Raw genomic sequence first — 18,115 nt, 5'->3', positions numbered from 1 at the left:
GTTAATATTACTAATATTACAATTATTATTCTGTCATATGGCATAATAACTGTAAGCCTGAGACCGTTAACAGTTGCTTAACTCAACAGTACTTGCATACTTTCAATTATCTTCCAAATGTTTTTGGTACACCCACAACTTCGGCTAAGTTTTAGAAATATATTTATGACTTGCTTTTCCTCATAAAACGTCGTTGTTATTTTCATTTACACATGTTGAGAGACAATAATAGCTGACTCCAAAGCAAAGCTTAGAATTATTTCTGAAAGAAGGAGACGTGATATAGCCATTTCATATGGAGGTGTTATTACTGACAATGATAATATACTGTATCAAATTACACAGCATTTTTCATTCAGATCAGAGTTGTCAATAACATAACAATACTTTTGCTATACACGGAATACACTTCAACTTTACAGACAGACAACATGTTAAATGCTTTTGAAACATATGAAACCAACCAGTTTATGTCAAGGTGGTCTGACTGCAAAATGTACATTTACGAAAAATATAATGTTTAATCTGAATTAAAGTTTTTAAATGGTATGTCTGAGACCTGATCATGACAGTAAAAGGTCATTAGTTCATGTAAGTTAACAGCACCTTTCATATTTCATAATCTTCTATCATTTTAAATTATGTATAATTATAATCATTTTGTTCAAATTCAGGAGTGCTACTGGATAAGGAGTGACTCTCAAAGAGGAAGCATGACCTCCTGTGGCTAAAACAAGAAGTGCACTCGAATGCTGGGCAGTGGGTTCTAGAATATAGTGTGCATTCGTAGTGGTAAAGGAACTGTTCTATATACAGTATTTCATAGATTCTGTAACATAGAGAAGTTAATGCTTTCCAGTCAGTGCGTTGTGTATTATGTACATGAGGTCCCTGGTCCTGTAAGTTAACCAACCTAAAGTTCAATACAGTAGGAAGCTTTCGATTGGTGACTATCCCACTTAATATTTTAACTGACATTTGTTATATAGTTTACACTTAATTCACCCATACATGCTAACTTTACAGGATTTCAGATTTCAGAAATATTTCAAACATCAATGACCTCAACCTGTTCCAAGATAAAACCTACAGTACCAATTGAATTCTCCCTAAGAGATGGAATTTTCAAAGCCACCTGTAAACCCTTCTAGTGGTTTCAACATCTTCCAGAGTTCTTCTGGTTAATATTATTTATAATAAATACATACAGTACATATATACAGAGATGGATTAGATAAATGCTCAGGGGATCATTGCCATGACGAAAGCAGCAACAGTTCCTTGAAAAATGACAGCTGCATTTAAAATAGCAGCCTATTCCAAATTGTACAGTATGTTTGACCACTAGGTCATACAGTGGATATAAAAAGTCTACACACCCCTGTTAAAATGCCAGGGTTTTGTGATGTAAAAGAATGAGACAAAGATAAATCATGTCAGAACTTTTTTCACCTTCAATGTGACCTATAATGTGAACAATTCAATTGAAAAACAAACTGAAATCTTTGAGGGGGAAAAATAAGAACCTGGCATTTTAACCGGGGTGTAGACTTTTTATATCCACTGTATATAGTGCACTTTATAGAGAAAAGTGGGCCATTTTGTATGCAAGTGTTGGATGCTAAATAATAACTGGAAGAGAATCAGCAGAAAAGCTGAAAAGCAATAAAACGAAGTGTTGGCTTACAGCTTGACACCTGTCTCTACGTTCCCTTGTCCAAATCAGAATGTTGAAAAAAAAGACTATACTTTGAATATTCAAAATTCCCAAATGTTTTTAAGCTCAATAAACCCCAAAAAAATGATTTGGTCTCCTTACTGCTGTTGGGCCTCAAACTGCTTGAGACACTGTGCCATGTTCAGAGACACACTTTACTGGTTTATCAAGACTATTTTGGGCCTTGCTCTTTGTTGTTAAACTCAGTGAGTGAAGGAGAAAATGGTCTATACTGTTTAGGTATTCATAGGAAAACCATAAGAACAAAATGACGTAAAATGTTTACAGCCGGATTTAAAAATATGAATACAGATAGAAAACATGTCAACATAATACGATACCATATCGAATCTACAACAGAACTCCCATTGTAAGAATACTGCATGTTGTTGTTGTTAAAAAAAGAAGGCTTGTCGTAACTTGAGCCACTGGTGCTATAGACAGTGTGAACTGGAGGGGTCTTGGTTAGGAGTTATGACACTGGACAGGTGGACTGATTACACTGCATCATTGGTGGGGTTCATTGGTGGGGTTCATTGGTGGGGTTAGATGTTTTGGGTTCTGTCAGTCACAGCTTGACCCTGAAGGTGGTCAACGGTTCCTCAGTGGTGGGTGTGCATTTTCTGGCACGTCGTCCTAGAGTACAGCCTTGGATCTTTCCTTGGCCTTCTCTTCCTCTCGTCGCTTAATGGCCTGTATCACAGCGATCTCTTTAGCTTCTTTGTTCTGGTTCCGGGCCTCAAACAGCAGCCTGCGTCATGGGTGGCACAGAGGGGAGGTTTCAATAGGACACTCTGTTAAACAGCATTTTGTCCAGTAAACCCACAATCCTACTGCAGCCTGATCCCTTAGAATTGTATGGTTATTCAACCACAATGTCAGCTTGCAAAGAGATGCGGAATTCCTACTGGAATTCAGCCAGTGAGGATATCCAACCAACTGAACGTTTAATCACCCGTTCTGCATTGAGAATAACTTTGGCAGTGGAAGGTGAGGATTACTGTGACAAGACAACAAAAATTCTTACAAACTGGAAAATTCCAACAAAATCGAAATGCAGTACAGCAAGGTCATTGGTTTTTAGCAAACAAACAATTTTTATTTCACTTAAAGCAGAGGTTGTAGAGTCAGTGTGTTTACTTGCGTAAGGCAACCAGCTGCAGTAATATGGTGAGTTTGCTCAACAGTTGGTTGTATTGCTGACCCAACACTGTTGCATTCTAAAGGCAAACAAGAATGTGTCCTTTTCTCAAGTTGGTTTAAATGGAGAAAAAAAATCACACTTTAGCAAATCTCTTGTGGATCTAAATCCGTCTCAGAATAAAAGTAATTAGACCATTGTTTTAATTGTCAAGTACAGCAAGTATGGAATATTTCCACTACTATTATTTTTGTATTCTTTCAATTTTCAAGTGGCGTCCACCTAAAACCTGGAACAGGTCCAGAAGTATTTAAACAAGCACAGAGTCAGGCTTGGTCACTGGGAGAGGGACTAATATAAGGTGTTATTTTCTTTACCTTTCAACAGTATTATCATGAAGACATAACCGTTGTCTCATTTAAAGTACCGGCTATATTTCTGTTTTCAAATCTCTCTAGCTGGCTGCAGGACATCTGAGGTGGTGTCCTTTTCTCCTGCCCTTACCTGTTTTTGATTATCCTCTGGACAATGTCATCAGTAGTGAGGCTGTTCATACTGTCCACAGTGTGCAGAATTCCTCTCCTCCTAGGCTCCTGCATTTAGGAGACAATCCACAGGTTGATATTCACTTAGACATTTGGTAGAAACACAGTCTCCAGTCTGAATCACTCAGTTTCTGTTAGTGACTCGATGGGGAATGTGACCTGCGCAGTATCATTGCCAGTGCCCATTATCCCCTTTGTTATTCAGCCAATCCCTTTTCAAAGAGCAGCTAATACCGTATTGTTTTCTACCATTTTAAACACACAAGGACATAACCAGTACATAGTAAAGGTTTCAAGGTACTTACAGTGTAGGGGTCAGAGCCGTCTTTGTCAGGATGCACCTCAGTTTTCCCATGACAGACAAGGTCCACCTGCAGAGACAAACCTTACCAGGTGAGGGGTGAGAGCAAACACTGACCCACTGTGAATGGTTTACCTTGGGGTTTCCACAAACACGAGAACCTTTCAGACGGTCCAAAAGGGTGTGGAGCACACGAACGTTGTCCCTTCCCCTTACCTTGAAGTGTTCCAGTAAGTCTCTTGTGACTGCATAAGGCGCACCAATCACCACCTCGGAGACGTACTGGTGGAGCGAACAGCATATACGCATGTTAGGTCGGTCCAGTCATTTCTTATTATGAAAGTATTTTAACAATCTATAAAATGACTTCTCACAGAAACATATCTTTCATAAAAGAGTGAGAACCTACTCGACAGGCCAGCACACTTAGTGTTCTCTCGTGGACGTTCATGATGGGATAATTCTTCCCTTTGTATCGATTGACCTCCTGTAAATTAAACAAAATCAAAAGTTACATTATCAAAAAAAAATCACCACTATTAAATAATGATTTTTTTTTTTTTACAGTGGGAGTTGAGGAGAACGAACCAGAGCAGGACTCACTTGGTCAAAGTGCAACCCCACTATGACATATGGCTTGTCTGAGAGCTTGGAAACCGCCTCTAGGAAGTCCACATGGCCGATATCTGATCAACACTGGTCAAGGCTAACACCAGCAACAATAGCAACCAAGCAGGCTTCTGAAATCAGTGTACAATCTAAAAAAAAACTAAAAAGAAGCTGCTACAGAACTTACGGCAAAATAGAACTGAATGTCACTGAATTTCTATGTTGAAGCATGCTCCTCTTTCTAGGGCCCGTATTTTTTCCTCATCGGGTCACATGGTTGGAAAACATGGTAGATATGAATATATGGAACCACGAGACACAGTGTGACCTACATCGATTAATCAGGGTGTTAAAAGCCTCCCGAGAAGGCCTTTGTGAATGTTTGAACAGCTCTTACGTAACATCTACATACTGCACACCGTCGCACAAACCTCTGGGCGCCAGACATGGAAAACCTTGGGTGTTTAGCGGATGAAACGAAAGCGTCTGGCGAAGGGAGAATTGGGCTTCTAGAAATGACTGGCGTCCACTGAACTGAGTGGAGTCCGACATGCAAGTGAATAGCCATGTGTCTAACTGAGCCTCTCGGACAGAGGATGCGGAAGAGGTCGAAGGCCCCGGCCACATAGATGATGGTGTCCCCAGGCTGAGGCTCCTGTCCTGAGGCAAACTGGATGATCTTCTGGGAGGTCTGGAGGAACTGGGACACCCCCGTCCACGGACTGTGGCCCTTCGGACCCTGCAACCCCCATAATTTACAAAGGCTCCAGATAAATACAGTGTTCCAATAATCACTCAGAGTAATATTATGCTGTATGGTATTTAGTATATATTGCGCTGTGTTGTATTTAAAGCCAAAAGGGGCCTCTATTAATCACTGTGTGTGGCAGTTTGAATAATTCCTAGCGAATTTGGTATTCAAACTGAACCGGCTTTTAATTTCTCATAAGAGAAACTGGTCACACTGCTCCACCCAGTGGTGAGTAAAACATCATCCAGTAGCCTGTCTAGCCTCTTGAAGGACAGACACAGGATCTTAATTTGAATTGGTTTGCTAAAGCAGGAAAATAGTCCAGCAGAAACAGGAAGTGTTTATTTTTTTACAGTTGATTGGGGTTTTTGATTGGATAATTCTTGTAAATTTAAAATGAAGATACACTTTAGAAGCCTTTTTAAACTTTGAACACAACACAAGCTTGGGTTTTACACTGCATAGGAAAATTCCATCAAGCACAGGGTGATCAATCTAAAACACATCATCTGTATCTCAATGTCTTTGAAAGCCCCTGAACAAATGTATTTTCTTTCAACGTTTGAAACACACAACGCTTCTTATGTAACTACGATCATTCTAAAGCAACCTTTATTTCCCACCCCGACTTGGAATGAAACGTAGATCCTGTGGTCAGAGGAAACAGAGGTGGTATTCATTACCCACTGGCCAGGCTCACAGCTTTGATTATCAACTGAGCACATCAAGAATGCCCTTTGTGTCAAAGAGTTGAAAGAGTGGTGGCGGAGAAAGTCTACCCAGAATATAAACAGTAATAGTAGATCATGACACAGGTTGCTATGGTCAAGTGCACTCAGATTTTTTATTGACTTTACTTTTATGAATGCTTTTATTAAGGAAACAAGTGCTTTCTCTTTGAAATGATGCAAAACAAATGTAGAAATCGCTTGGAACCACAAATGTTTTTGTTAAGTTGCATCAAAGTAGACATGAGACCTACCTTTCCAAAGTTATCTGTGTGCTGTTGATAGTCAGAATGGCCCTGAGGGGGCACAGGACAGAATAACAGTATTATTGTACTATATCAACGAATAAGTAAGAATAGGAGCTAAGAGACATGACAGCAACAAATCCTAACCTCCATTGATGTCCATGTAGGCGAAAATGGAAGTTTGTGTTTGCTACATACTGTAAAACATAAGAGGAGTTCATACTGTCCATACGAAAACCCAGAAGTTCTGTCTGGTCAGGTAATGTGGTCAAGACAAACTCAACTCCTGCAGCTTTGGTAGCCAATGAAGGGATGCAGTACTCACTATGTTGCTGTGGTGGGCTTTGGTCATTAGGAGCATGCGACCCACCAGGTCTGTGGTAGAAACTCCTTGGGTTCGCTTGCACTCCCTGAAACAACAGTGGCTGGGTCATCAGGCAAAAGCGTACAACTGTATCCAGAGAACCAATACTGGCCATGGCCCAGGGTTCATTCCAGCTTTAAGTCAGGAGAGTAAAGGAAGTACAGACACACACACACACACACACACACACACACACACTCGCAACAGCTTGTAGTCGCACCTGTATCTTCCCGACTTCTTCACCTCTTCGTATGTGTCCTTTCCATCCACTGTCAGTGTGATGTCATCTGAAAAGAGCCATTCAAAATACCTGTTGTACTCTGGTCTAGGTGCAAGACAACACTTTTTTTTAAGAGGATAGGACAAGGACACTGTGTATGATATGACAACCAATTGTATTCAGTCTTTCTAGATAAAAGTTCAGAAAGTAAATTGCTGAAAGAAATGTTGCTTCAGTTCATCTTCGCTTCAGCATAAGTGTGAAAGATGTGGGGTTCTAATGGTCAGCATTAGGCACTTTTTGGTGAGAAAGGTGGAAGGAGTATGACAAGCTAATAACGCGAGCAAAGAGGCGAGGCACCAACAAGTAATTCAATCTGAACACCGTCTCGGGAAAACAACTCGTTGGTCCTTGTCTCGCATGGTGACGAGGACTACTGCAGCGAACAACCACACTAGGTTCCACTACTATCAGCTTAAAGACCAGACGAAGCGGCTCCAGTGGTCGTGATCACCGCCCCTGCTCCACTGGCGGACGGACCCATCCTGCCCGGTGTCAACGCTACACGCCTGTGGTGTCGTTGTGAAGGGGCGCGGACGTTTTCCAGCTATGTCTGATCCCTTGAAAACAACTGAGCAATGGGCGTATCTGAACTCCCGGCACGATCATGCTCCGTGTCACAAAGCCTGTATTGTCTCAGAACCGTTTCAGAAACATGACAGCCAGTTGAGTGGCCTGCACAGTCCCCAGACTTTATCCCAATCAAGCGTCTTCCCTGCATGAAGCGTCAACTGATGAACAATTCCTAGACCTTGTAGAATCCAGAATGAAATATAGTAATTACATTTGCCATTTAAGTCATTCAGAGCAGATGCTCTTATACAGAGTGACTTAAAGGAGAAATTGCAGTTAACTGTTTTGCTGAAGGACAGAACTTGTTTTTCACCTTGCCAGCTCAGGGTTTCAATCTAGCCACATTTCGGTTTACTGGTCAGATGCTCTAAACTCTCGGCTGCCTGCAGCTATCTGTCATATTCAGATAAAACAAAGTCAGCGGAACCGGCTTGCTTCTCCATTTGCATAAGAGTACTCACCTCCGTGCACACAGAAGTCACAGTTGTATTTGTCCAGCGTCTCCAGTGTGGTGACGTAGGGCGCTCCCTCCACTATCTCATCCACCCACTTGATGGCTCGCACCATCTTGTATCGCTCAGCCTGTGTGAAGACCGGGGGACCCTTGTGCTTCGAGATCTCACCTAAAGCATTGCGAGATTACAAAGACTTCATATCAGCAGTAACATTTTAAAGATAGAGCAATTTCATAACAGAGCAAAAACTGCAATGATGAGTATTTTGATGAGCTTTGATTAAGTTAATGTAAACATTTTGATATTGTAGAATGATCAAAGTTATTTGTCAGGACATTAGCAGTCACCAGCCACTTCATTATGTACACATTGCTAGTACCGGGTTGGACTCCCTTTTGCCTTCAGAACTGCCTTAATTGTTTGTGGCAGATTTAACAAGGTGCTGGAAACATTCCTCAGAGATTCTTGTCCATATTGACTTTATAGCATCACCAGTTGCTACAGATTTGTCTTCTGCACATCCATGATGGGAATCTCCCGTTTCACCACATCCCAGTGGTGCTCTGTCAGATTGACATCTGGTGACTGTGGAGGCCATTTGAGTACAGTGAACTCATTGTCATGTTCAAGAAACACGTTTGAGTTGTAAGCTTTGTGAAATGGTGTGTTATCCTGCTGGAAGTAGTCATTAGAAGATGGGTACGCTGTGGTCATAGAGGGATGGACATGGTCTGCAACAATAACCAGCTAGGCTGTGGAGTTTAAACAATGTTCATTTGGTACTAAGGGGCCCAAAGTGTGCCAAGAAAATATCCCCCACACCATTAAACCACCACCACCAGCCTGAACCGTTGATACATGGCAGAATGGATCCATGCTGTCATGTTGTTTACACCAAATTCTGACTCTACCATCTGAACGTCGCAGCAGAAATCAAGACTCATCAGACCAGGCAACATTTTTCCAATCTTCAAGTATCCAATTTTGGTGGGCCTGTGCTGTAGCCTCAGTTTCCTGTTCTTAGCTGACAGGAGTTGCACCGGGGGTGGTTTTCTGCTGCTGTAGCTCATCTGCTTCAAGGTTCGACGTGTTGTGTGTTCAGAGATGCTCTTCTGCATACCTTGGTTGCTACAATGGTGGTAATGAGTAACTGTTGCCTTTCTATCAGCTCGAACCAGTTTGGCCATTCTCCTCTGACCTGTGCCATCAACAAGGCATTTTCGCCCAGAGAACTGCTGCTCACTGGATATTTTACATTTTTCAGACTATTCTCTGTAAGCCTTAGAGATGGTTTTGTGAGGAAATCCCAGTAGATCAGCCCTTTCTGAAATACTCAAACCAGCCTGTCCGGCACCAACAACCATGCCACGTTGAAAGCCACTTAAACCCCATTCTGACGCTTGGTTTAAACTTCAGCAGATCATCACGATACTGTCTACATGCCTAAATGCACTGAGTTGCTCCCACGTGATTGGCTTATTAGATATTTGCGTTAACAAGCAGTTGAAAAGGTGTACCTAAAGAAGTGGCCTGTGAGTGTATTATGACTACGTTTGCAGACGAGCCATGACCAGCTAGTGATCTGGATATCTTGATTAGTTAAGTGACCTGTTAATACGAGGTGTAAATGCACTGTTACGCAATACCAAAGCCAAATGTTAAAACTCTTCAAGATCTGCAATGACTCATCCATGATGAGAAAAACCCTTTATTCACTACCCACTTTACCCTATTAGTTTTAAAATGTTTTAACATGTATAATAGTACAATGAAGAACACTGTTAGTGAACCGGGAACGACTGTGCTCAAGCAGAATATGAATGGAACATCATGTTACTAAAAAGATAATGGGATTCAAACAATAATTATTCAAACAATAACAAATATAAAGTTTTTCTCTCCCTGAGCAAGACAGTTAACCCTATTTGCTCCATATTCATCCATAGGCCTCTGAAATAAGACCCTTGAGAATATTTTCTAGAGTTCAACAATGGATCTGATAATATCCTATCAATTATGGACAGTAGAAGGTGAGAGCGTTGGTAAGCATTACATTTACATTTTACATTAAAGTCATTTAGCAGACCCTCTAATCTAGAGCGACTTACAGCACATGCATTTTCCATAATATTTTCCTCACTAGTTTAATAATAGTTTCAGCAAATGATATACAGTGTAGAAGCGGTAAGACCTTATCATGTGTCGCTCTCTCCGAAGCTTGTACCCTACACTCACTGATCGGGTTGTCTCTAAGCAACCACACAGTGTGTGAACGTGTTTGCAATTGTAACACCATTATATTTTACAATTGACATCGTAAATGATATTAGTTGCTTTCTCACCCTGTAAATGGTCTATGGACCAGGAGAAACAGTAATCCATGGTTCAGTGCTGTGCAAGTCAAACATCTTTAGAAGAGATGGTGTGTAAGTATGTTGTTTATATAACGACCAATCACCTTTTAAGAAAAATACTCAGAAAACCTAATATGCCGTTGATTTCAGGTGATATTTAAGAAATATTAAGCCTAACATGGAGTTGATTTCAGGTGAAATTAAATAAATATTAAACCTAACATGGAGTTGATTTCAGGTGATTTGGATGTTCTTTTTCTGAACATGCTCACATTGGGGAGTGATATGACACTGTTAGTGGCAGTTGAAGGACTGAGGTACTGTATGCTAGGTATGGGTCTATGGCAGTCTGAGGAGGTTTGGGTAGTGGTCCATTCCACTGAGGTCAGGGTCACATTCAATAAGATAAGCAATGTAAATTGTTAATTAAAAAAATTAATGACTATTTCAGATTGGACAAGTCTGAGTGACTCCACCCTGTCTCAGTCCATTTCCATTTTCTTGAGTTTGGTGCTAATAGTTAAGCACCCTGGTGTGATAGAGGCTCCCATGTAGCAGGCCGTCCCAGGACCCCCAGGCCTGGGGCTCTTACCATCTGTGTGCACTCCAACGATGAGGTAATCTCCCATGGCCTTGGCCTGCCGCAGCTGGTTAGAGTGACCATAATGGACCATGTCATAGCTAGAGGGGGATAACAAAATAACAGTCAATCCTGGCCAGCAAAAACTGTTGACCACAGAGGCTGTCATCAACAACATTCAGACAACAACTGCATTAGAGAGGAATAACTAGCCAAGGGCACTACTGTAGTTCAGTGGGGTCACGATTTAGCAGGATATTTTTGCATCGGAAACATTTTTTTTTTCCAGACAAGAACAGGTTAGGGATCACCTCTTTCAAAATGTTTTCACCCTATTTCAGTACTATAAATGTTGTCCAGTAGCATGGGTAATATGATAATACAATGACTAACACCTGCTTTAACTAGACACAAACATTGGAATTTAAAGGGTCAGTTAACAAGATGCAGACATTGTTTCCAGGACATCTACAGTATTGATGGAAACCTTCCCATAATCTAAGACCGACAAAACTAAGAGAATCAGAGAAAGTGTAATTCGCTGCATATATGCAGTAGAGAATGGTCATAGTGATAAGCACTGAGCACACCATCTGGAGATAATTAGATTATTGCCCAGACTGGGACTCTGGTTGTAATAGGCTAATCTAGCATGGCATTGATGACAAACAGGTGGACATTAGCATTAGCCTGCTATTAGTCAAACAGCTGACAGTTCCTAGTTCAATGGATGGGGTTTAAACTGCAGCTACAGTCAAAAATACCAGAACAATTTTTAATTGTATATGGATATTGCAGCAGTTCCCCCATAAGTATGGATTCATTAATCCTCTATGAGAGCTACATGAAACACTAACATCTATCAAAGTCAATCATTGGAATTATGAGCAATGGTGTAATGCACATTTAAATATTTCAATATGTTTTAGTATAGGTGACAGAAGTCTAAACTGTATCACGCTATACTTTCCCTAATGTAGCAAATGGCATTATAGTCTTCTTAGTAGTGTATTTGTGGTTATGTAGCCTGTGTTTTCGAGGAAAGTTAGCATAAGGCCACAAGATTACAAAGAAAGTGGAAACTTTGGGTGTTCTTATCGCCAACCACCAACAAAAGCTGTTGATAGTGTATATACTCATTTGACAGATCATAAAAGTGAATACTAGCAGTCATAAAACATTTATTAAGTATTGCACCTGACATGCTTCCTATTGCTGCTATAAAATGTCTATTTTTCTAGGACATACAGTCCTAACAGCTGTATCACTGTGACCAGGGGTTTGAATGCCAGTGGCGGCATTTCAACAGAAATCCAGCAGAATGTCTGAGGTGTTAGGGATTTTTCACAACAAGCCATTATTCACCTCTGTCCCAGCCTGGAATTAGCATAATCAGCATTGTACAAATTCATGAATTGGAACTATGCATCTATTCAGAGGTGAATAATGTCTGGTTGTGAAAAATGACTCCATGGACCTTCAAGAATAACTTAGGGTAAGTGTACTTTCACCCATTTATGAATCTTTGTTAAACTATCCCTTTAAGCAAATAGTTTTTCTGTTAACTCCACATCTCTTTTTTATATTTACAAATCATGTCCATTTCAAACTTTTCTGCGGATAAAGGTCAGCTGTCTTTTTCTTGTCCTTCTAATTTAGTCTACTAAATGCCAATCCCCATAGTGAACAAACTTAAACAGCTAATAAAATATACCTTATTATATGCTGTCAAATGCAATGATTTTGAAATAGTAACGGGAGTAACAACAAAACAAATGTATTGACAATACTGTAACATAAAACAGTGATGTTGTTTTTACTGTTTTTTTGTAACTGTGGAGAAAGAATATTATTTGTATTCGCTGCAGTTGATCTACTCAACTCAAATCTTAAGTGTTTCTTTAAAGTAACTGAGAAGTCTACCAAGATTTCTATTGAATGTGACCTATAATTACTTGAGATTGGAGTAAAGTATTTACCTTCCTATTTTATTATTGATTCATTACATTTTCTTTATCAGAAATGGGGTAGGGTTACCCTGACAACAAAATCTTTTGGATATAAACCAGTCATAAAAGTATTAATGTGAGTAGGCAATTGGCCAACTCATACTTCCCTAGACTGCTAATTTGCCAGTTCAAATAAGTATGTGTAACACATTACTACCTAGCCCTGACAAACTCATTTTGTTCGATGTTACTTAAATCATTGTCACATGCCCTAAATACTTCCAAAGCTTTTTAGATAATGTTGGCTAAAGTTAACTCTAATGACCATAGTTCAGAAAACTGAACTATGGATTACAGGTTATGAAGACTCCTAGATGAGTTTCGGGTCAGGAATCATACAGAAAGTCCTTTTGAAATGTCTGGAATGCATCATGAAAGGATTTAAAAATTTCAGAATCAATAAGAATACCCACATGCATATTTAAAAGATGTCCAGCAAAGAGCAATAAAATAGCATCATTTTGAAAGAATTCTCCACTCAGTCTAAGGTATTGTGTGCTCAGGATCAGGTTTTCTTCAAGGACCTTTCTGTATTTTGCTCCATTCAGCCTTCACATCCCCGTAGCATAATGCATCCACCACCATGCTTTACCAGTGATGGCATTAGCCAGCTGTTGGTCTGTACCTTGTTTTATGCCAGAGAGCACTTGGCATTGGTGTAATAGTTTGATTTTGGTTTGGTTTACTTTTTGCTCTGTCATTCACAGTGAAGGGTGTTACCTTCTATAAACTGAATTTGCCACAGGTGGACTCCAATCAAGTTTTAGGGACATCTCAAGAATGATCAAAGACAAGATGCATCTGAGCTTAATATGGAGTGCTTTCATTTTCAATAAATAAAAGCGTCTTTCGCTTTGTCATCATGGGGTATTGTGTGTAGATTGATGTTAAAAACGTTTTAATATATAATCAGTTATAAATAAAGCCTATAACAAAACAAAATATGGAGAATGTGTAGGGGTCTGAATACTTTCCGAAGGCGCTGTACATACTCTGTCTAAAACCAGCTCTCCCACTACAAAGCCTAGGAAATGCCAATATGGAAAAAGTTTGGAAAAAATCATCTGATCACTTAATTGTTTAGGACCTTTATTTCAATATTTTTCACACTGCAGTTAAACCTTGTCCCTATCCTCTAGCACACATTTGGCCGGAGGTGTCTGGAAACAGGATTACACACGTGCACATACACCGCAGGGACGTATGGCCGACGTTAAAAAGTGGATTTTCAAACACATCCGTTTCAACGCTGTAGAATACTGAATGAACGTCATGTGGCGTGACAAAAAAGCACATTGTGTCTGCATTCAAATACCTTGAGGTTTTCTTCAAGCTGGCTTTTGGAATGGAACCCACATGTTTTTTTTTCTAAATGGGACTGAGTGTTGCTGGTGGGGCCAGCAGTAGTCTGTGTGTGTGTGTGTGTGTGTGTGTGTGTGTGTGTTACCGGTGGGTTACGTAAGAGACTGTTTGTGAAGGAGCCCCTGCCATCCTGGGCTTGGGGTCCATGTCTGTGCGCCTGCCTGTTGATCTGCCGGCCTGTTTGTCTCCCTGCCCTTGGACAATGTAACACAGGAATGCTCGGTGCTTGTTAGGTGGTCTGGCCTAGGGTGACACAGTTCCTGTTGTATTTTTAAGCAGAGTGGGGAATTGAGACAGGATCACATTCCGTGATTAAATATTAACTAGCGTGATAGCTAGCTGATAGACACCTAAATAGCACCAGAGCTGTCTGACAATTACAGCAGCTGGCCATAATAGGGAAAGAAATTGTGGGATAAAGATAGCACAAAAAGAAGTGCCCAACTAAAAAACAAAAAAATAAAAGATACAGTAATAAGGTAAAGATATAGAACTACAGAATATACAGCTCCGGAATAGATTAAGAAACCACTGCACCTTATTCTTTCCTTTCCAAAAAACTTGAAAAGGAAGGTTTTGTGTGAGGAACAGAAAGGTTAAAATTAAGAGACCACTGCAAATTGAACGCTTCTGTTCCTCACTCAAAACTTTCCTTTTCAACTTTTTTGGAAAGGAAAGAAAAAGGTGCAGTGGTCTCTTCATTTTTTCCGAAGCTGTAAATATATAGAGGATAACAGTTGGTAATTACAATAAAACACATGTGTTAGGAATTAATTGTAGATCCCTTTCAGACTAGACTACCATGCCGCGTGATGACAAAGAACAGAACGTACATTATCCAAATACTAAATCTGTGCTAATTGACCGATTGAGCATCAGGGTCTGAAATCAATAATGTACTCTATATTGGAGCAATCATGTCATTATAGGAATCGTTTAACAGTTTTACGACAGTGCAGTTACAGAGCAGAGCATTGGAAAGTCCCAAGAACACATTTAGTCCCACCGCCTTGTTCAACAACTATTGGGCTTGAAAAAAAAGGGAGTGACTAACAGATAATCAATGTCATTGCAATGTTCTCAGATATACACTGAACAAAATTAAACTCAGCATGTGACGTGTTGGTCCAATGTTCTATGATCTGAAATAAAAGATACATATCTATGTATGTGCATTCCCAGTCATATGAAATCCACACATTACAGCCTAATGAATTACAGTAACTTGATTATAATGATTATCTTATGCACTGTAACTCCAATTTTAGATGTTCCAAAAAGTTTGTTAACCACTAAGCCTAGATATTATTCATGATAAATGCCTTGCAAGGAATGCACAATCTCTCTAATTCCGATCATCTAGAGTGTGGTTGTAACTGAGATCACCTCAAAATGACTCATTGAAAGCATCCTCCCCTGTCTGAGGTTGCACACTGCATGTTTAAAGGCTTTGTATGAGCAATGTTCATTTGGGCTCTCACGTTTAAAAATGTTTGGCAACGGTAAACAAAAAATGGATGTGTCTTACTGGGCAACCAGTGCGTACCTTCTGGTTTCAGTGAGAAAATAAAAGATAAATCAAGTTTGGTTCCTAATGAACATCTGCCAGGCCTAGCAGCAGCTATGTGTGAGGAGCGTCAGTGGACTTTACTCTCAGTTGATGATGTAGCTATGCTGACGCCAGTTGGTCCCTAAACCTTGACCCTGGCTCCTTTGTCATCGGACAGAATGTTCTTAACTATAACCCTTAGAGGAAGACACTGTCCGGGTAACAAATAGAAAAGGTCTCACTGACATTTCCTCGTTTTTTGGGTACATTTTCCCAGTGTCTCTCATACAACAACTCCTTCTGAAGCTGATGGTTAAAGAGGTCAACAAGGATACTGCCCTGGATTTGGGGAGGGATAAACCTTTATGCTTTATTGACTGAGACAAACTGAATTGTCTGGTTAAAAGACATGTTCAAACCAATGCCAAAGCGATACATTAGCACCGGAAGGCATCAGCTTAGACCGCTGGACCAGCGTAGGCCACCAACTAACACTTTTTTGGGGAGGAGCGGGTGAGTGAGTCGGCAGTGCGTGAACTCTCCTGGACATGGCAGGTGTGGGCCGCAGGGGTTAGAGGGGTTACTGAAATGAGCGCTGTTGACACAGGCTCTCTTTGGGAACTCACCCCAGCGATTAATATTCTGGCATCCGAAATATTCCGCAACATTCCATCGATCCGCGGGCAGGCGGACACACCGAAATGACTGGAATTCTTCCAGAGAAAGCCACCGTAATCCTGGTCTTCACACACATGAAAGCGTGTTTTCCCACCCTACTGCCCGACATGGGGCACGCATCTACATGGCTGATACTGGAGAAGTGTGGATGTGTGTGGTAGGTGGGAGCAGATAACCTAGTGGTTAGAGCGTACCGCCAGTAACAGAAATGATGCGAGCGGACAAGGTGAACAGTCTGTTGTTCCACCCTGGAGCATGGCATTGAACCCTAGATGCCCCTGTAAGTGGACAAGAATGTCAGCTATGGTTCATATTTCAGATTAAGGGATGGTGCTTCTCGTGACAGGAACATACAGCCGTGTTTGGTTTCCACCCAATGTTGCGCCGTTTGAAAACACACTCCGACCCCTGAATTATGATTGGCTCATTATGAATCCCGTTTGACACGCACGCTTGTGTGTGTTTCATCAGTTTGCTTAATAGTCGAGTAAAGTTGATACACATTTTGCTCAAGTAACATGCCCCGTGAGTAGCCTACACTACATTAGCCTACATTATAATACATTATAATAATGATTATAAATGGAAAGATATAACTACTTGGCATGCATGTATGGATTCTCTAGAAACATCATATACCCACTTGGCATGCATGTATGGATTCTATAGAAACATATACCCACTTGGCATGCATGTATGGATTCTATAGAAACATATACCCACTTGGCATGCCAGTATGGATTCTATAGAAACATATACCCACTTGGCATGCATGTATGGATTCTATAGAAACATCATATACCCACTTGGCATGCCTGTATGGATTCTATAGAAACACCTTTCTGTTTTGACAGAAGGGATGCCAATGGAATCGCATGTGCTGCTGTTTATGGCGTTATTTGTAAAAAGAGCTATGGCTATGGACAGTGCATTGGACATTTGATAAATAATGAAATTATGTTTTCTCCTAAATAAATGCAATCTTTCAAATAATTATGTCGTTCCATAAGATGGCCGTAGTCTAGCGGTGATCATCCCTCAAATTAATGATAATTCCTTTCTAGGAGACTGAATGCAGCGGCCAAAATACAGCAACCTAAACCTTAATGTAGCTTTTATGGGGTAATGATATTAGGCTAAGTATCACTCACCATCCATCACACCATACCCGGATGGTTCGTCTTCTTTTCTCCGGACTGCAAGCCGTAGCGCCGAGTTTCGTCCCTGCGTCTTTCCCTGCTGTGTTCAGTTGATGATGTCCGTTCTTTAGCATTTTTGTGCGCGAGAAGACTAAATCTATGATATTTCAACAAATACCCAAGACAATGAGAAAATCCCAATAAAGCACGAACGAACACGCAAATGCCTAAACCCTTCGACGTTATTTAGGCTGTGCCTAATGGATGTCCCCTTGCAGGATAGCCGGTTTCTGCATCGAAGTGACGCCTCCGCAGCACCTCCATGGGACAACGCCTCCTATCCCTGGGAAGTGGCGTCATATGGCACTGAATCGTACGATGACTGCTAGAGGATCGCGGACATTATATAATCGAGGCATGCTCCACCGTCATGTGATTTCATCTGGATTCACTGTGTAACCATGTGCGTACACATTGAGAATGTTTTGGCCCACAGTGTTAGTAGAAATGAAGTAGACGACAACATGATTATATTATATTTAATAATCCACCACGTCCTATATCCGGTGCCGTACTTGGAAAACAATAGCCTCATAAGAAGACAGTGGATTCATATCGTCGTCTAATTTCTAGTCTTGGGCATTCCGAGCCTATTTAGCGCGCTGGCTCTTCTAGGTAAATTCATCTGAAAGACCCGGTTCATTTTCCTTTCGAACGGCTCTTATTTTAGATCTT

At 40.7% G+C, this 18,115-nt stretch overlaps 1 protein-coding gene across 4 annotated transcripts; it reads right to left on the bottom strand.

The window, feature by feature from the left end:
- Positions 1–1,505: 1,505 nt before the first annotated feature.
- LOC105013038 (ethanolamine-phosphate cytidylyltransferase) lies at positions 1,506–18,115 on the bottom strand. Of its 4 annotated transcripts, none has more exons than XM_010874282.3 (13): positions 17,393–18,042; positions 10,656–10,744; positions 7,716–7,877; positions 6,622–6,688; positions 6,363–6,447; positions 6,047–6,088; positions 4,914–5,061; positions 4,308–4,390; positions 4,114–4,191; positions 3,921–3,986; positions 3,709–3,774; positions 3,363–3,451; positions 1,506–2,468 (listed from the first exon to the last, which is right to left on the bottom strand). In XM_010874282.3, exons 1-13 carry the CDS (start codon positions 17,512–17,514, stop codon positions 2,354–2,356), a joined length of 1,212 nt encoding a protein of 403 aa, XP_010872584.1. In that variant the 5' UTR covers positions 17,515–18,042; the 3' UTR covers positions 1,506–2,353. The 4 variants fall into 4 exon arrangements, 2 of the variants coding, with proteins under 2 accessions (XP_010872584.1, XP_010872586.1); XM_010874284.4 differs by having other exon boundaries at positions 4,914–5,052; positions 17,393–17,514; XR_004576475.1 differs by lacking the exons at positions 1,506–2,468; positions 3,363–3,451; positions 3,709–3,774; positions 3,921–3,986 and adding an exon at positions 6,185–6,234 and having other exon boundaries at positions 4,152–4,191; positions 4,308–5,061; positions 17,393–18,115.

The sequence above is a fragment of the Esox lucius genome, chromosome 11 (genome assembly GCF_011004845.1).
Source record: "Esox lucius isolate fEsoLuc1 chromosome 11, fEsoLuc1.pri, whole genome shotgun sequence".
NCBI classification, from domain to species: Eukaryota; Metazoa; Chordata; class Actinopteri; order Esociformes; family Esocidae; genus Esox; species Esox lucius.
The sequence above is the reverse complement of the archived record's forward strand: the minus strand, read 5'-3'. Positions and strand labels throughout refer to the sequence as shown.